General features: G+C 34.7%; 1 protein-coding gene across 1 annotated transcript in view; it reads left to right on the top strand.

Annotated features, from left to right (window-relative positions):
* Appl (amyloid-beta-like protein) overlaps positions 1–19489 on the top strand; it is a 680402-nt gene that overhangs the window by 594135 nt on the left and 66778 nt on the right. Inside the window, exon 4 of the mRNA XM_085949210.1 lies at positions 2907–3128. Within this exon, the coding sequence (XP_085805336.1) occupies positions 2907–3128 (222 nt within the window). The remainder of the gene's footprint in view (positions 1–2906; positions 3129–19489) is intronic.

The following is a 19489-nucleotide window of genomic DNA, read 5'->3' as shown; positions in this document are numbered from 1 at the left end:
AAATGGCCCTCGGATTTATTGCACACGGGAAGAAATTAGGAAGATATCGTAATAGTACCCCCCCCCCCCCCCCCAACATACTGCATAACAATAATTTGTTTTGCGTCAGTTTGAAGATCAACGCAAAGAAAACCAACGTTTTATACATGTATTATAATAACACCTGCCCGATACAAATCTTTTCTGAATAGCTGTGGACTAAACATCGAGGGTGCCGAAAACTTTCCATACCGGGGGTCATGGCCCCCACAAGGGGGGGGGGGGGGGCTGACAGGGCTCTAGTCTGGGGGCCCGGGCTCAGGTGGGGCCCGGCGTGACGAGTTAACCAGGTAAATGGATAAACCCATATCACAAATTTGCTCCAATAGTAAATAGTGCGTCGCTATTGTCCTTCAATAATACGAGGTGGGTCAATAATTCCTTAGAAAAAAGCATTAAAACAGTTTTTATTTTTGTATTTTTTTTTTATTTCTCAACATAATCTCCTTGGAGCTCAATATACTTGGTTAGACGTTTCTCAATTTTTTTTAAACCGTCAAAAAAATAAGTTTTCGGAAGGTCCTCAAAATAAGCATTTGTCCGATCGATGACTTCTTCATTTGAAAAAAAACGTTGTCCACTTAGCCATTTTTATAAGTTTGGGAAAAAGAAAAAGTCACTGGGCTAAATCTGGCGAATACGGTGGGTGGTCGACCAATTCGAACTTCAATTCTTCAATTTTAGCCATTGATCGTAAACATGTGTGAACACGGGCATTATCCTGATGAAAGAAGATTTTTTTCCTGTTTAAATGAGGCCGTTTTTCTTCAATTTTGTTTTTTACCTGGTCCAATAAAGATGCATAATAATCCCCTGTTATTGTTTTTCCTTTTTCCAAATAGTCAACGAAAATAATTCCACGTGCATCCCAAAATACAGTAGCCATAACCTTACCAGCTGATTTTACGGTTTTCGCCTTCTTTGGACATGGTTCACCTTTCGCAATCCACTGCTTTGACTGTTCTTTCGTCTCGGGAGCATAGTGGTGTATCCATGTTTCATCTACAGTCACAAAGCGACGAAAAAATTCATCCGGATTGCGTTGCATGAGCGACAACAGGGCTTTAGAGGCCACCACCCTATTGCGTTTATTGTCGACTGTGAGCAAACGCGGCACCCATCTTGCAGAAATTTTTTTCATGCCCAATTTGTCATGTAAAATAGAAATGACGCTACCTTTTGAGATCCCTGTAACCTCAATTATCTCACTCAACTTTAATCTTCGGTCACTTAACACCATATCGTGGATTTTATTGATCATTTCTGGTGTAGTCACCTCTACAGGACGTCCTGAGCGTGGTTTATCCTTTGTTGATGTACGACCACGTTTAAATTCATTTAACCAGTTATAAATAGTTGCAAGTGAAGGAGCAGATATGCCGTGAATTAAATCCAACTCATTTTTTATTTCCTTTGCTGTTAACCCTTTTATATTAAAATGTTTAATAACAGCTCTAAACTCAATTTTCTCCATTTTCCATTTTTCCATTTTCCACAAGCAATTTTTTTTTTAAATGTACGATAAATACACAACAACCCGACCAATCTGATTGAAACTTCGCAGCATACTGAATCGGTAGTGCCGCTGCATGAAAACAAACCGCTTACAGTACTAGTCGCGCCACCTGTCGGCTTTTCTAAGGACTTATTGACCCACCCTCGTATGTTAACACAATTTCTGTACAATGTTTAAATGTGTATGGATACTCGACAACTCCATAATAGTTCATATGGATAACATAATTTGATGTAAGTATTAAAATATACAAAAAAACACGAAATATACACATTAATTTTACTGCGTACACCATTTGGAAAACGCTACTGTAGAGCATCACACTGCATTTATCTTTAGAGATAGGTAGGGGGGGCCACCAAAGATCCTAGCCTGTGGGCCCGCTTCAGGATGTGGGGGCCATGCCGGGGGTGCACATCACCAAAAAATGACACTTCGCAAAGATAACTCGCTATCCGAGTGGGAATTGCTGGAGCATCAGTCGATGTCTGTATTATGACGGTGCTACGCCGGTGCAAAGGCTCAAAATGACCGATTAATGAATTTTTAATCACTGCGATAGATACTGTATGTGCGTATGAAATTAGCAGTAAAAATGAGATAATATTTAGAACCATGCAGCCTCTAAAATGTGCCATTTGTAAGTGTACAAGACTATTTTAAAACCAACTGGATTCCTGCGTTCCAGAAGACCGCTAAATCCCATCAACAGTGTGTATACAGCGGACCTATAGAATATTGGCATGGCCTCGGAAGACACAAGAAAACTGTCAAGTGACAATCTTGGAGATTGCGAATGGTATCCATATGGTGTAACTAATAAGCGTATATGAATTAAGAAGAAAAAAGAAACTTCTATTGGCAAAATCTACTAGTCGTACAACACCATAAGTAATAAGATAATCCTGATTTTTTAATAATATCCTTTGGGCAAAGACACATTCCACTCATTTCTTTGATATCTTATTATTAATAGTACCTATATGGACGATATGCGGGTCCTTGTATAACTCATTATGCTCATCATTGTATCTCCAATCGTCTCCGTGAATGAGTATTATTAATAAGTCCGAAGTCCAACTCTCGTTCAAAAGCTCGCACCGTTCTCTGTTTTTGGTTGTACGCCAGGTTTTTGCACCATATGCAATTAATAACTGGTCTTATCAATGTCTTTTACAACTTATATGTATTAATAAACATTCTCCATCTACTGCATCATAATAATAATCAAAAATAGTGTTCCTGTCTACAGAAGTTTTCTTTATATGCATTTTCAATTGATCCATTCTCCACACATTATTAGTAGTTTGAAGATCTGTTACTAATTTCATTATTCTCTTATTCTTTCCAGAGGGTCCATTCCAATCAGACGCTCTGCTCGTGCCAGAGAGCTGTCTATTCGACCATATCCACAATCAGAGCCATTGTTGGCAGTTCGGCAGGTGGAACGTGACTGCTGGGAGAGCATGCCAGGACCGTGGACTACAGTTGAGGAGCTTTGCCATGCTCCTGCCCTGCGGTATCAGCCTGTTTTCTGGAGTTGAATTCGTCTGCTGCCCGAAGCACTTCAAAGGTAGGTTTTTTCCTGATTAATCTGTTCATATCATGCTATAACATCAATGAACTTAAAAAGTTGCTCAGAACTCTACGGAATTCAACGCATATTTATGGCCGGAGCGGAGCTATCTTGCGTTGACAGTGGTAAAGTCCGTCTTTCATTGACTTTAGATAGTATAATATCCATCGTTTTATATCGATTAATGACAGTTCGACCCGTTTCACACGGGACACCTGTGTGGCGCCACACAGGTGTCCCGTGCGAAACGGATCTTAGCGATAAAAATGTGTTATGCCACAATATTTTGAGTGTCATTACACAAATAAATCATAGTCTTAATGTATTATGTCAAATGTTCGTAGTATGACGGATTATTTCATTAGCATATTTAACAGTACGGATATGTTTTCTATTTTGCCTCGCTTACTTTATATACCGGACCGTGACATAAAACCTTCTATTATTTTTGGTATAATTATATACTATTTATTAATTGAGTTAGCATTTACTTGGTAGAATTCCAATTTACAAGAAATGAACATATAAATAATATTAAATTCTACAGGTTTTTTTTAAAAAGGTTTTGTCGATAGGTGTTTCGGTTGTAACACCATTATCAAGACTACTAGTCTTTCTTATAATTATATACAATAAAAATACTACACTCAAGAGGTGTAAAATCGTCCATTCTGGGAACAATGGTAACGTATTGGGAATTAATGCAGTTAACTAATGAGATATATTATCTATGATATCAGTCTTTAAAAGTCTTGATTTAAATATCATGTTAGTTATATCTAATGGCATGCAAACGCGCCAGTCGCGGTGTCAGCACTAAATAAGTTATATTGTATTTCTAACCTAATGTTGTATGTAGGTAGTTAAATTTACTACATATAAAGTGTAAAAATAAATTCGGGTATTTAATATATATATATTTAGATTGGAAATCCATCAATCAGGTCGTCAGGTTAGCGTCTCCTCCATTTTGCCTTTGTATACTCCAACTTGACACAATTTCATTTCGAATATCGAATGAGGGCGGTTTTTGGCGCCCGAAGCGCGCGCTAAACGGATTGCCAGCACAGACTCTGTCTCCAAATCTATTTACACGCGCCATCTCTCCCGGCAGAATGGAGACTGACTCTATTGTCTTATAAAATCCATTTCGCGTCTTAGTAGGTATCCATTGTCATCTTATGTGTCCCTGATACATTTGACTTTTGTTCATTCTTTTGATTTTAGATAAATATTGTGGATTTTAATCATCTTAAACATTAATTCATTAAACACACATAATTTTGAAAACACATCTGAGAAAATATGTTATAACCAATAGAAAAAATCTTTTGCAAATTGGAAAATAAACGTCATCAGGGGCGTAAAGCAGACACTTATAGTTAACTTTATCACTGGATCTTTTGTATGCTTCTATATAAGAAGGTTTTTTCAACACCTTTAGTTGATAAACATACGTAATTTTGAAAACACTTCGGAGAAAATATATTATAACCAACAGAAAAAATCTTTTTGAAAAAAGTAAGACACCCCCGCCGGCATCGAACCTGCATCTCTCGGGTATCGCGGCCTCGCATGCTAAAGGAGTCATACTTCATTGCGACAAATTTTAACTAATGGCTTTTTTTAATTGGTTCATTACTTCATTGAAAGTGAAATAATATAATATATTTGTCGCCACCCATGTGGACCGTTTAAATAATCTAATTCGTGGCCATGCTTGGTTTATGCACTCCTAATACAACCAACACTCACATTTTATTGATGTCTGGTTTTATATGTATGTTTTCCGCTTATAACACAACAAGGAGTTTTTATCGCAGTGCAACCCTGACAAATAATCAATCAAATGTTGGCGTATTTAATTGGGTGCGATTTTTCGTATCGGTAAATTGTAAAGCCAACATTCATAATAAATTCAAGATTTACGTTTAACTTTGCAGTTTCTGCAGATGTAACAGGTATGGAATGTTCGTAAGTTTAACACACTGATAAATTGTATGTGAATGAATCTTCAATGCGAAATGACTTGCTGGTAATACTTTAATATGTTTCTGCAACTTCTGAATCCTACCTTAGAGCTAAAAGTCTGGAAGTCACATATTCAATATTTTGCAGGACAGCAGTTTTAAATCTTTTCAGTCAAATGTCTCTACAAATGTAACTTTTCAGATATCCTAGATTATTTTGCTAATGTTGAACTTTGGCACTTTTGCAATTAATCTTTTTGGTATAAATTAAAGCAAAATTTACTTAAATTGGACATACTTTTTCAGCACTAAAATATAATTGGACTACCGTCGTTTTAGCAGTGGGTAAGTATTTTGAAAAACGTGTGAAATTGAACCCAAATGTTCAGCATTAGCAGAACGTGAATACACATTTAAATCTGTATACTAACTCAAAAACGATAAAAATGTGACTTCCGCATTTTCAGCTCTAAGGTACAGATATTATTTCATCAACCAATGTATCAGGCTCACATAAGTTTTAAAAGGAAGAAAACATTTCTTATTAAGAATAATTACCTAGTAGGTAGACGTATTTATAGTTGACCAATATTAGTAAAAACTAACTAAATGTACCAATCAAACTTTTGCAACGTCTTTAGAACATAATAATAATATGTACTTACTAAGTGGTGGGATCTTTGAATGTACCTAACTACTTTCTAAGTGCGATCATCGCCATTGCAAGAAGTTGTCAAATCGTTCACAATGTATCGCCACCTACCGTACATACTTCCATTCAAATGGAAACCCATAAAAGTCCGATTTACAGCGTAGATTTTATTTATTTATATTTATTCTGTCGAATAGTCTGCTGCTACAAGGGCCACATAAATCGGAAAGGTCATTAAATTCGCGGTTTCTTTTTTACATTTATGGCTGGACGTTTTATTCCACCAACGAAACTAATTTCATTTCATCCCAGTGAACCAGCGTTTCCTATTTCCGTGGTATTGGATCGCGAAGGGTAGCAGGAATCACAATTAATCGAAACGCATTTTTTGTCTACAATTTTAATCTTCCTCTGCCATATTAATTTATTAGTAGTAGCAGTATATGACCACGTGACTCTAGAGTCTAGGACATTCTGTCACTTATCAGCTTTCTTATTTCTTCACATCCGTACTATACTTTGGAAGTGAGATGAAATAGAGAACAGGCAGGATAGGTTGGTTTGTCTCCCAAATGAATAACTCAGAATTTGGTGCGTGAATGAAATGAACCCTGGTTTTATTATCTCCTTCCAAATAAATATCAATTTAATTATTACAGATAAGTTTACAGATTATAATTTAGCTGAGCGAAATCACGGGAATGCGTTCTGATGAATTACGAATTCGATCGGGCGAAGCGGAACGATAACCTTACGGTTAAATCTTTGATAACTGAATGACGATGTTGCTTTCTTCTACTTAGTGTTTTATAATGATTCGATACATTAGAAAATACTACTATCAACAACTTGAATATTTTTGATAATCATGCTTATTGTGCAATGCATGATACGTTTCGTAAATTATAAACATTTGATTTTAATTTGAACAATTATGCAGTTTTAATAATTGAGCAAGATTGATTTTCATACAAACAACTTATGTGCACATCATGGAAAACCTATATAGCATTATTTATTAATTTGCGATATTATTGATTAATTGAATTATTATATTATTTTGCTAAATTAGCTTTCTGTTGAAATTTGATTGACTCACATGAATCGCTTGTTTTGCAATTTTAACAATATTATGTTGCAAGTTACATTGTAGTTATAAATTAATGGTTTCCTACCAAGTCATGGTGGATGGTAGGGTATTCACCCTACTATACCAACATTATGTAAATATGCCAACTATATAAGTATTTTATTATTATATAGTAGGTTTATTTCGAATGTGTTAAATCAGACAAGTATGTTTAACGTTCTCCATGTTTTTTGTGTTGTCCGACACTTCAGTTAACTTATGATCGTTATGATTTGGTGTCTACAATGAACATTTTCGTACGTATTAATACAATAAATCTATTACTTTTACGGCGAACGAGATAACTTAGTTGATCCTAACAATTTATGTATGTTCAATACTTGGAATATTGCATTCTCAAATCTTGTGAATTATTCGATGAATTTAAAAAAAATGCTAATTAAAAATTATTAGTTCAAGTAAGTTACAATACAAAATATCTTGAAGTAATACGTGACGTCGGTTAGTAATAAAAGTAATACCTACTTTGATTTAAAGTACAAAAGCCATCAGCCACTGTAGCTCAATTTTGAAAATCTCTTCAGAGAGTATTATAAAAGCCATTTTAGTTAAAATTTGTCGCAATTAAGTACGGCGCCTTTAGCATTGTGATCAATGTGCACGGGCGCGAAACTCAAGAGATGCAGGTTCGATGGGGTGTCTTACTTTTTTCAAAAAGATTTTTTCTATTGGTTATAATACATTTTCTCAGAAGTGTTTTTAAAATATGTATGATAAACGTGTTTGCTCTCTTAATACTGAAAATATCGGTATTTTTGTTTTTTGAAACCAGTATTTCGGTATCGATAAATAATTGAATCCCTAGTTATGCATTATGTAAATATCTATATGAGAAGAATCTTGAAAACAATTGAATGCGGAATAATAAAAAATATTCACAAATTAATAAATCCCAGAGTTTGGCTCACCTGCCCTAAATGCGCAATATTGTATTCCTGTAAGACAACTCTATTAAATATCTTATAGGTACAACTGTTGGATAAGTTTGATATTAATTATTAAGGCCATACGTCAAAATCTCTGCTCTTCGGCGATGTTTCAATAATAAATCTCTAAGTAAATAGTGGTTAATTCTGCTTTGTAATCAGCACTTGGAGGTAAATTTATACATCTGACTTCGTTAATTACACTGATGGTTGTCACTGACAGTTAATTATTTATGTCTGCAATTTGTCAAACCGTTTAATTTTGACATTGAATTAATCCTTGGCGTTCTTACTATAGATGGTAAAATCAGTTTTTATTCTGAGATTTACAAAGTAACACTGTTCATTCCAAAATTTCCTTTTTATCTTCTCCATTTCACCATGTCATCTTCAACTTCCCGGGATATTATTGTATTCTTTTCTTCGGAACTCTTAGAGGCATAGCTAGAGTTGCGTATTTCCCAAGAAAATCTCAATCTCGAAATTCGTGATTTCCCGAAATGATGAAATTTTCAATTCTCGAGATTCGGGATTTCCAGAAAAGAATTCTCGAGAATTCTCGAGATATCGGGAAATTTAAAAAAACCTGTAAAAATCCTAAAATCAGTGTAAAAACACAAACATTACGAATTCCAAAAAAAAAAATTATTTATGTAAGAAGACAAACAAAATGGAAGTAGAAAAACAAAACTTATTCAAAACATTACTAATTAAAATTGAATTTCAAAAAAACACAGACTGTCAATCGCTGCGTCTGACAATCGCGGATCTACGCTTTGAGACACAGAATTCCGTGATGTTGCAAAAATTGCGCTCATTTTGAGCCGACTTGTGTTAAATGTCCCGATCAGTCTTTGAACGTTTTGTGTTATATGTCCACTTTTTTCATATAGAAAATCGTTTTTCAATTAATATTTGATAATAAAGAAATGCCGAATCCAGAGAAAAGATTCTCGAGATCCGGGATTTCCCGAAATGTTAAAAATTTAAATTCTCGAGATTCGGGATGGGAAATCTTTAAAATTTCTCGAGAATTCCCGTCGGGAAATTCCCGAAACCCAACTCTAGGCATCCCCACTGTCGTATCTGAAAACTTGTACTTATGCAGTTCGTCGTATCACAATTCATTGTGAAATGTTGTATCGGAAATAATTATGGCCGTATATTAAATCTCTGGGTCGTATTGCACTGACATAAAATCCATGTCTAAATAAAACATGGTCCTTGTCGGTTTCCACTTTACAGGAAGCCAGCAGCAAACAAATTTTGAAAATAGTCGATATACCTACTGGATTATTTGTCAGGTTAGGTTAAGTTGTCATTCTTGTATTCATGAATTTTGCCAAAATCGGATATGAAAGTAGAGATGACCGTATTGTATACGGTTATTTCTTTCCGATAAGAAATCTCACGGTGAACTGTGATACGGTGAAATGTAATACGTGCAATTTACATGTAACCCAATGAAAGTGGGGCTCAAAAAAAATTTATTTAGGCTAACGATCAAATTAGCTGCACGGTAGTATTCACATTGCATATTATTAATTTGTGTTACACTTTTCTCCATAGACATTTATTTTCCAGACATAAAAGATAAAAACGCCTTGCCAGCGTAAGACATGTTATTTATAATTATTGTTCAACGAATATCACTATTTAGACTTTATATGAATAATCATAAACAGCAATAAGTATGTGATATATACGTACGCTACAAAACCATGTGGGTATAACAACATATCAAAACCCTTAAACTTATTTGTATACTGAACAATGAACATACATAACTTGGAAAACATCACATTTGAAAAAAAATACGATGCTTTTTTCTAGTGAGTTTCTGGTTTGTTTTCAAGTTGTATGTTCAATATAATATGGAATGTTACATACTCAAATCTTATGAATTATTCTTAGAATAAAAGAAATGGTTTATTATTTGTATATGTACAAGATAGTTTAACCTACTTTTATATGGTTACCAAATTAAAAGTCGAAGCGTTGTAATACAAAAAGCGCGTATGAAACCAGTTGACCAAGCTTTTTTAAACTTATTTTTTTCATTCCTTATTTATCCAAATGTATCCGTCTCACAGAATTCTTAGAGGAAACCTACGGAAGATTAGACCTACTTATTATACCACAATGGCAATAACCTTTTGTACGTCTATTCAACCGATAATAATAAAAGCCACCCCAATAGAGCCATTTATAATGAAATTGCATGAGGGTGGGTAAGGAAGGCTTCATGCAGCAGATATCCACCCGTCAAGATGATCATAAAAAATATGGAAACGTCAAATAAATCATTTCAGATTTGCCGAAAAAGTATCAGGCTCGCAGAAGTCCTCGCAGGGAGGGCACTCTGTTCGGAATCAAACATTTACGACCCTAAACCTGTTCTCTGCTAGCACTTACGGATCCAGCAAAATATCTGGAGAGAAGCGGGACATTTAATTCACCAAAAATAAGTCATTTTAAATTATCAACTGTGCGATATTAAGCGGTGACTCCAAATTTTAATCGCTGAAGCTTAAAGCTACTTTGATAATTTAAAATCGCGCTTCATTCAGAACTCTTAAAAAATTGAAAAATCATAAATATAGATTGTTGTGCAAGTGCCTATATGTATTTATTGAATATTACGTGAATTAATGTTTATAATGATATTGCATCGCAAGCGACATTTTTTTGTAAATAATTACATACAAAAAATATTTACTAGAATACTGGAGAAAATAAAATGAAATTATGCTAATTTATTCAATTTTCTTTAAGGGCGCCTTCTAACAGTTTTTCGATCTACCGGGTGAACATTGCCGACATATAGATTTGTATATAATAGTGTGTTTACTGTTTAGTATTTTTTTAATGGAGGAGCATTTACCATTCTCTATCATTATCATCATCATCAAAATTTCTTCGCTCACTGCTGGGATTGACGATTTTTAATGAAATACGTGTATCAAAAATAATTTTAAATGATCTTACTTTATAAGTAAAGTTGGTTTAAGAAACTAGGTTTCGCGATTTATTGTTTGGTTAGTGGAGCCCGAGAAGTTAAACAAAGTTTTAACACGTACAATATACCGTTATCCTGTAGTTGTTTGTAATGTCATGTCGTGGTCACCATTTGTAGTTTTTTGTGATGTCATGTCGTGGTCACCATTTGTAGTTTTTTGTGATGTCATGTCGTGGTCACCATTTGTAGTTTTTTGTGATGTCATGTCGTGGTCACCATTTGTAGTTTTTTGTGATGTCATGTCGTGGTCACCATTTGTAGTTTTTTGTGATGTCATGTCGTGGTCACCATTTGTAGTTTTTTGTGATGTCATGTCGTGGTCACCATTTGTAGTTTTTTGTGATGTCATGTCGTGGTCACCATTTGTAGTTTTTTGTGATGTGGCACAACTACTAACTTTAATTTTAGATTGGCAAAACTTTTTATTAACACAGAACTTATCTTGTTATTTTAATTTATATAATATATATATTTAAATATCATAAAATAAATTTTGTTAGGTTTGCTCATATCAATAAATTGTTCGATGACTCGTGACTTTTAACTATAATCTCTCGATGTTGTTTAATAAATCGATTGTCGATAGCACATACCGGGAACCACACACAGTTCATATTTCGATTTTTTTAGTAAACTTAATCAACATGTATCGGGGGTTATCTCTGTGATGGTGATGTAGCCCCTATGTTATTTTTATCTGTTCTGGAAGGTAGCATTGAGTGTGCGTGATTTGGTTATGCGGGTATTGACGAATGATACACAGTGATTGCATTTTCTTGTTTTTGTATTGTATATATAAAGTTTGGATTCACACGGTACTAATACTAGGACTGTCACATTAGTTTTTATGTTGAGTTTGAAGGTTTACATTATGATTTGATTTGAGGTTAAATATTACGCGGAGCTGCGCGCGTAAATGGAAAATTTGAACACTGTGGAAAGGCCGAAATGCAACTGATTTATTGACTGTTATTTCCTGTTCGTATTATTGTATATACTATATAAAAGAGCATAGACAATAATGCGTCAGTTGAAGGGTTGAGTAGACCTCTACATATTATGAAGTAATAATTCAATTAACTTAAAATTAAATTCGTTCGATAAAGTGGCAATGGCCCCTGCCCTTGGATCCGCCCACGTCGCCGGTGGGTTAGCGAATCGATACACACAGTTAACCCCTGCGTAGCGAACTAATATCCCATTAAATCGGTTTGGAGCTATTAACATTTTATTCACCACGCTCCGCACTGTTTTACTCGCACGATCGTGATTTTGAGCTCGTAGGTGTAGCCGCGGTTCGTTTCATTTGCATACGTAGGCAGACTGAGGGTTAAACTTTACAACCTTTGGGTACTTAATGTTTGATTGCATAATTAATGGCCTGCTATTTTTACTTTTAATCAAAGGCGAATTTTATTGTCTTATAAATCAAATCATCCAGTGTGAATCAGCAGAGATCCTACCAATTTGGAAGTGTTTTAATGTAATTCGATTCTTTATTCGAAATACATAAAAAGAGTTTTATTTGCAGCGTAAACAGTCGGTACAAGATTATGTTACAGTAGTTATGTTACAATACTTATGATACTGTTCCGAAGTCCGAATCTCGGGAGGATGAGATGTTGTGCGGAGCGATTTAGAGACTGAGATTCTAACAGACCGGGAACTTATATTCGAGTGACATGTCCAGTGAATTATGATCCGCTATTTATTGATGTACTCACAATCAAAATGATATCTTGAAAAGAATATTTAGGAAATAATTATTGTAATTGAGTCAGCTACTAGGTACCTATATGGAGTTTGCGGCATTGGATATATATAGCTGATTATATGGAAAATGGGTATCGCGGAAATAATATCTGTAGTAAGCTATTTACTGAGTTTGCCATAATTTGACACTACGGGAAATGGATAATATTTAATATCGCCGATCAATATGCTGACATGGATTGAGTTGTTTACCACCATAGATAAATATTTACTGAACGAAAAAATCCGGTTATTGATCTAAACACTTTATTGGTGTTTCACACAACATTAAAGTAACGTTTTTTTAACAAAAGTGTGTGTTCCTTCTGATATACATGCCTCAATAAACAGCGTATCAAATTCCCATGTTTCGGTCGCGTGTAATAATACATCATGTTGGGATATTAGTTATTTCCACTCCATTGTTATCAAACGTTGCCAAGGACGTCGTTTTTTCGTTTGAAATATTATTTAGAAGTAGAAAACTTTCGTTTCCACCCCAACGATCCTTTGCGTTAGTTCGAATAATACGAATGGGTGACATTTGACATCAAAAAATGTCTGTGTTTGCTCTTTTCTTTATGTGTTGGTAGGCACTTGTAGGACACTTCTTTGTCCTTTTCCGGTTTCGGAGAATTCTGATTACCGACCAGCGATATAATATTATGACGTGGTTGTCCAGTGATTACGTTGACTGGTTTTAATTCTTTTTTTTATAATACAAACTTTTGGCGCATTTGGTAGACGGTGAAATTGAGAGTTACGAAACACCGTTACGAAAGTGCGTCACCACAACAAAGGATTAAACGTCAGAGTGACAGTTGTTACTTTAAAAATAAAAACAACGAAAATTAATTATATGATTTAGTAATATAAGTTAAAGTGTATAGCAATAAACCAGCGGCGCTCTAATAAGCGGCCCTTTTTCTTGAGTTTATAATTTAACAAGATAATTAAAATAATAATATTAATAATTACGTAATGAAGAAATAGAATAATTTTAAAACAGCGGCGCTCCAATAATTGACTCCTTTTCTAAGTGTGTAATTTAATAATATAATAATAAATAATATTAATAAACATGGAATGAAGCAACAAGATAATTTTAAACCAGCGGCACTCCAATAATTGGCCGTTTTCTCGAGTGTTTTATTTAACAAGTTAATTAAAACCTTCATAATAAATAAATTAAAATTTACGCCAAATAAGTGTAACTTCTAACGCGCGTACATAAACACGCACCGATTTTTTTTCTTCATCAATCGCTTAAATGTTTTTTAACACTCCAACCACGAAGACACCAATTAAAATTGTTTATATAGACAAAATTGATAAATATCAAACATTTCTTATTGAATGTTTAATCGATTACCTATTGAAGGTTTGTGCAACATAACATATTGTGCTAGTCGAAAGTACCTTAAAATATATTGCACCATTTCATCGCAAGAATTTAAAATCACAAAATCTACTCGACTCATTGCAACAACCATAAACGTCGCTTTGTATACATTAAAACACATTAATATACATATAAAATAAACTAAATAAAACTCAAAATGTTAGTCTAGTGGCAATGTACATATATAATAGTGAAGTCTGACATAATATACTTATTGCATAATAAAATCATTTTAATCATATTATTATACATGCATGGCTGGATAGATACACCATACCTAGAGCGGATTTTGATTGACATATTGTTTTATACATAATCCTGGCTGCCATGTATGTAATATGACCCAATTAATTAATTTCTCTCGAATATATAATAATATATACATTGTACACGAGTGATGTAGAACATTTTTGAAGTTATCCTTCTTTTGGCGCGTTTGGGAAATCAGATCAGAGTGTATTTTTGGCATGTAACACATAATTTATTTTTCACACGAAAAAAAACGCACTCGATTGGATTCGAACGACCGATCGTTCGGTTATCAGCCAAACGCACTACCTTTACGCCACAGTATGATACTGTATTCGTGACGATTATACAGTATAATATTATAGTTTAGAATTGTTCCTTTGCCTGGGCAGCGAATTTATTATTGTCGGGCATTTGCAATTCCTTATAAACTATGAAACGTCAGAGTGACAGTTGTTACCTTAAAAATAAAATCAACGAGAAACCAATATATAATTTAGTAATATAAATTAAAGGGTATAGAAATAAACCAACGGCGTTCCAATAAGCGGTCCTTTTTCTTGAGTGTCTAATTTAAGAAGATAAATAATCTAGTTTGTCACAGGTTTTGTTACGCCAAAGAAGTATAACTTCTAACGCGCGTACACACACCATTTTTTTATTAGCAGAACAAGTTAAACATTTAAAAATAATTGTTCGCAGAGAACAAATGTTGCGGGTAATTTTATATTAATTACTTATAGGTATCTTTTTTATATAATGATGTAATTAAATAAAAGAAATAGAGATAATATAAAACAAGTTCGATATTTCACGTTTTTTTTTAACAAAAGCATCAGTGTTTGGTTTGATGGTAGCAGTCGTAATTATTCTCAGTGAGTTCTCAAGATGCTCGTCAGATAGTTTTACAACGTTTTTCTTAGTTCGTATTCTTATTTGTCCGGTGGTTGTTTGTCCCGTACAAATCTTGCAATCGATTTTTAACTAACTTCCCGACTAGCTAGACATTTGAAACTTTTAGAATATATCAGAACACGATGCCAGTGCATTTTTAATACTTTTAGCCATATTTAAGTAGAATTGAATTCATTTTTAGTTAATTCTGTTTTGTATAAAAAGTTATTTCAATACCATTATTGGTTGCTAGGGTTACTAAATTATTAATAATATATACGTGCTATCATGGTTTGATTTATGTGGGGGTATGAGGAATAGGTATGGATATGGGAGGTGGGTAGGATTGTATGGATAGGAAGGGAATTGGAAGGGAAGTATGTAGGCAGGTGCGCCTGGGTATGGTGCGTGGAGATGGGATCGGATAGGGATAGCATGAGACTCGGGGAAAGATGCAGGGTCGTGGATAGATTGACTTTTACCTCTCGGACCTCAGTTACCTGTCCGGTTACTTCACTCATTCGATGGTAGCTATAATAATGAAAGACATATAAATGGAATTAAAATGATGATCTCGGTTTGAGCGCCACTCTATGATGATGCATAGAGACAATAGTGATAAGGATAATTAAATAAAAAGCAAGTAGAGAAATTTCAACAAATGTATAATTAATGAATGAGTTTACCTTGCGGGCGACATTGTATAAAATTGTATAATTATTTATCAAATGAATTCGAGCGCCTAACGCGATATAATATTCAGACATAGGTAGAATTAAAATCAAAAGCTAGTTCGAATCAAAGGCTACTTTGGTGGACCGTAACATAAAAAGAACAAAAATCAATACCAAATATAAAAAATATGCTCTTCAGTTTCCATCGCGGTCCTTGAACGTGCCGGGTCCATGGGGGTACCTTCGATCTCCTGGCCTGTCGGGGACGTTCTTCAGTGGGCTTTCATCAACGTCTCCAAAACGTCAGGACATCAAGGCCATGTGCCCCGGTTCCCGGGACTTGGAACTCGAGAAACACGTCTGCTTCACTTGAAGGCTAAAAACTGAGAGCCTCCTTGCCGCTCGCCTTTCTGTTCTCAAGCCGCTTTTATGTTTTTAGCGCCGGAAATAGTTCGACGAACTGCGTACGAACTATCCGGCGTGCTCCTGTCCATTTTTTGCGTAGTGTTGTCAACATAAAAATAGTGTGTCATGAAAATAACATGACAGTGCGTTACCATGGAAATCAATATGAAATGACATTTCATTATTCAGTATTTCTATCAAGTACAAATTTTTTTGATCGTTTTAAGCTAGTCAAGTCAAGTTTATATGATTCAACAGAAAATTTAAAAACGTATATAAAAAGTTCTTTTTGTCTTGTAATTATTGTTCTGATTTTACTCGTGGTGTGCTTCACCCTTTAAAACTGTTGCGCATAAATTTACGTGCTCCAAAAAAACCGTGACATAAATATATGGCGTAATGGTGAAGATAGGAACATTATCTGGTAGGATAGAATCCCAGTGAAGTTCAATAAGGAGACAAAGTCAAAAAAATTCTGTAAGTCGATTTTCCGAATAATATGTAACTGTAAATGCCGAACATCAAAACTACACAGCATATGCTCGTAATATGTTTTAGTGCACTTATTCGGGCCGCATCACTACCTATCCTGCGCCGCAGGCGACAGAACCGCGGGTTGAATACACCTGCTTTACACAATAAGATCTGTCTGTCAGTGTGCACACCTGTAAACGCGAGGTGCTCTCTGATTGATAGACTCGAGTAGCATCGAAACAATCTCGCCCTAATTACATGAGACAACACGTGAAATTAATTATTATAACAGACTATGAATACGGTAGTATGTTATTGCCACAAACATGCACATCGGGACTGGTAATTGGACATTGTTAATATATAATTAATTGATCTCGAGTATTGCTGTCCGGTAATAGTATAATTGAGTGGTAACTCTATATTATGTCAATTCAAAATCATTCGTGCATATGTTTTAAAATTACAACTATAATTGCTACATTTTAAACTCAGCTAAGTCAAATATATCGATATACGACAGTTTACTTGAGCACATGCATTTCCATTCCAATTGGCATCATCAATGGAAAACACTCCTTATACTCCCGATTTCTTACTGATACCAAATATCATAATGCCTAAATCACCCATCAAAAATCCTATAATCGACAGAGTTGGGAATATGATGATATTATTGTAACTGTAAATGAGTCAAGGCTAGACCAGGATGCACGCACAGCGAAACGAACGAAAAGAATGTTACCGTTATCTGTTTTCTGGGCGGACGAAGGATCGAGAGTAGGTACGGGACAGTCAGTCGGTAACCTACCCTTGAACCTTGAACGTCGCCTCTAAATACGATTTGCCATTTTTTTGCGCCAAAGCGTGCGTTTACAAATGTTATTAATAATTAATTGTTACTTGTCAAGCGAAATACAACTTACTTACAATGTCCCTGAATCCATGTTTTTAATAAGTGGAAAAATATAAATCAACACCCTACGTAAACCCATACCTATCATTACATAGGTAAACTTGGTGGAATTTGATTTTAAATTCTAATGAATTTAAGTTTTATACTATTCTATACGAGTCTTTTTTTGCGACCCGTGTTTCGCCTTTCGGCATCTTCATCTTATCTACTTGTCGTGACGGATTGTACTATTACGCACCCTGCAAATTGAAAAACAAATGTCATCAGTAGTGTGAAGTTCTCTGCAATGACTTATAACTAACATTATCGGTGAATCTTTTGTATGTTTCTGTAGAAAGTTTTTTCAACATCTTTGATTAATAAACATACATAATTTTGAAAACACTTCTGAAAAATATATTTTATAACCAATAGAAAACCGAACCTGCATCTCTCGGGTATCGCGCCCACGCACATAGACCACTATACTAAATGAGTCATACTTAATTGCGACAAATTTTAACTAATGGCTTTTAATATTCACTGAAGCGTTTTCCAAATTGAGCTACTATTGGCGATCGGCTTTTGTATTTTAAATCAAAGTAAGTATTACTTTATTTAATTAATTTGGTTAATAAGCTTAGAAAATATTTTGTCTTTTAGGACCCCATGTATTCATCTGATAACGCACGATTGTTTTGTTTTATTTTATTTTACAACGTTCAATATTCGCTCGAGGCAAACGAAACCCCTAATATTGTGCTCGTACATTTGAACGAGTCATCCGTTTACATACACTACAAAATGAACATGTTATTATTTTCTCTTTCATTTTGTTTCCAATCGGCAATTAAATGCGCAATTCGTCCCGCGCTTTTCTCTGTTTATTTGTTGGGGTTGTAAATAAATACAAAAAACAAACAAACGAAGAAGGAATAGCAAGCACGTGCATAATATAATGAAAAATACTAGGCACGTCCGGCACGTCAGCAGTACGTTTTATTTGCATATTTTTCCGCTCGGTCGCGTCAACTAATTGACTGTAATTGTTTTCCCGCTATTTAGCCGTTTCGAATTTCGAATTTTCAAATGTTTTCCAATTTCGTTCCTTTTTTAAAAAAAAAACGTCATCTCATAATAATGTGACTACGTGTCTGTTTGGTTATTTGCTACAGGCGCGCAGGGTAGTTGAGCTTGTTACATATTAGTAATTGTAATGTTTTATGTAGGTACATTTCTATTCATTGTGTACTAATTACATATAAGTATACATATAAACATGCACTTTTATTATATTATCATCTGCCTTACAGTGGCTTAATTACAATTAACACTCGGCTACTTTTACCGACCATTCGGCACGATAGTTCAGAGTCGCGAGTGAAATATGAACAATTATATTACTGAACATACATAATTCTGAAAACAATCATGAGAAAATATAGCCAATAGTAAAAATCTTCCACGACTCCACTGCGTTTAATGCAACGGTTATCCAAAACCCATCATCCACACACCCACTAGTAAGAGACATTTTAACACTATCGAATGATAGGAACAAACGGTACTGTTCGGTTATACGGAATACAACGGAAAACCCATTTTTAAAATAGCCGATAAACTAGATTATTTGTTAGTTTAGGTTTGGTTGGGTTAGGTTAGGTTAGGTTTGGTTAGGTTAACCTAACAAATAATCCAGTTTATCGGCTATTTTCAAAATGGGTTTTCCGCTGTATTCCGTATAACCGAACAGTACCGAACAAACCTTAGATTCTTCTGGATAAGAAGTCACACAGGGATAGCCGGAAACGAGGAAGCTGATAAATACGCTAAACAAGCCACAACAGATAAAAGACCTTTAACCTACACACACTTCCCTCTAAGTTACGCAAAACA

This window comes from Rhyacophila brunnea, unplaced genomic scaffold, assembly GCF_057557595.1.
Source record: "Rhyacophila brunnea isolate RB1 unplaced genomic scaffold, BYU_Rbru_1.0 scaffold_21, whole genome shotgun sequence".
NCBI lineage: Eukaryota > Metazoa > Arthropoda > Insecta > Trichoptera > Rhyacophilidae > Rhyacophila > Rhyacophila brunnea.
The sequence above is the reverse complement of the archived record's forward strand: the minus strand, read 5'-3'. Positions and strand labels throughout refer to the sequence as shown.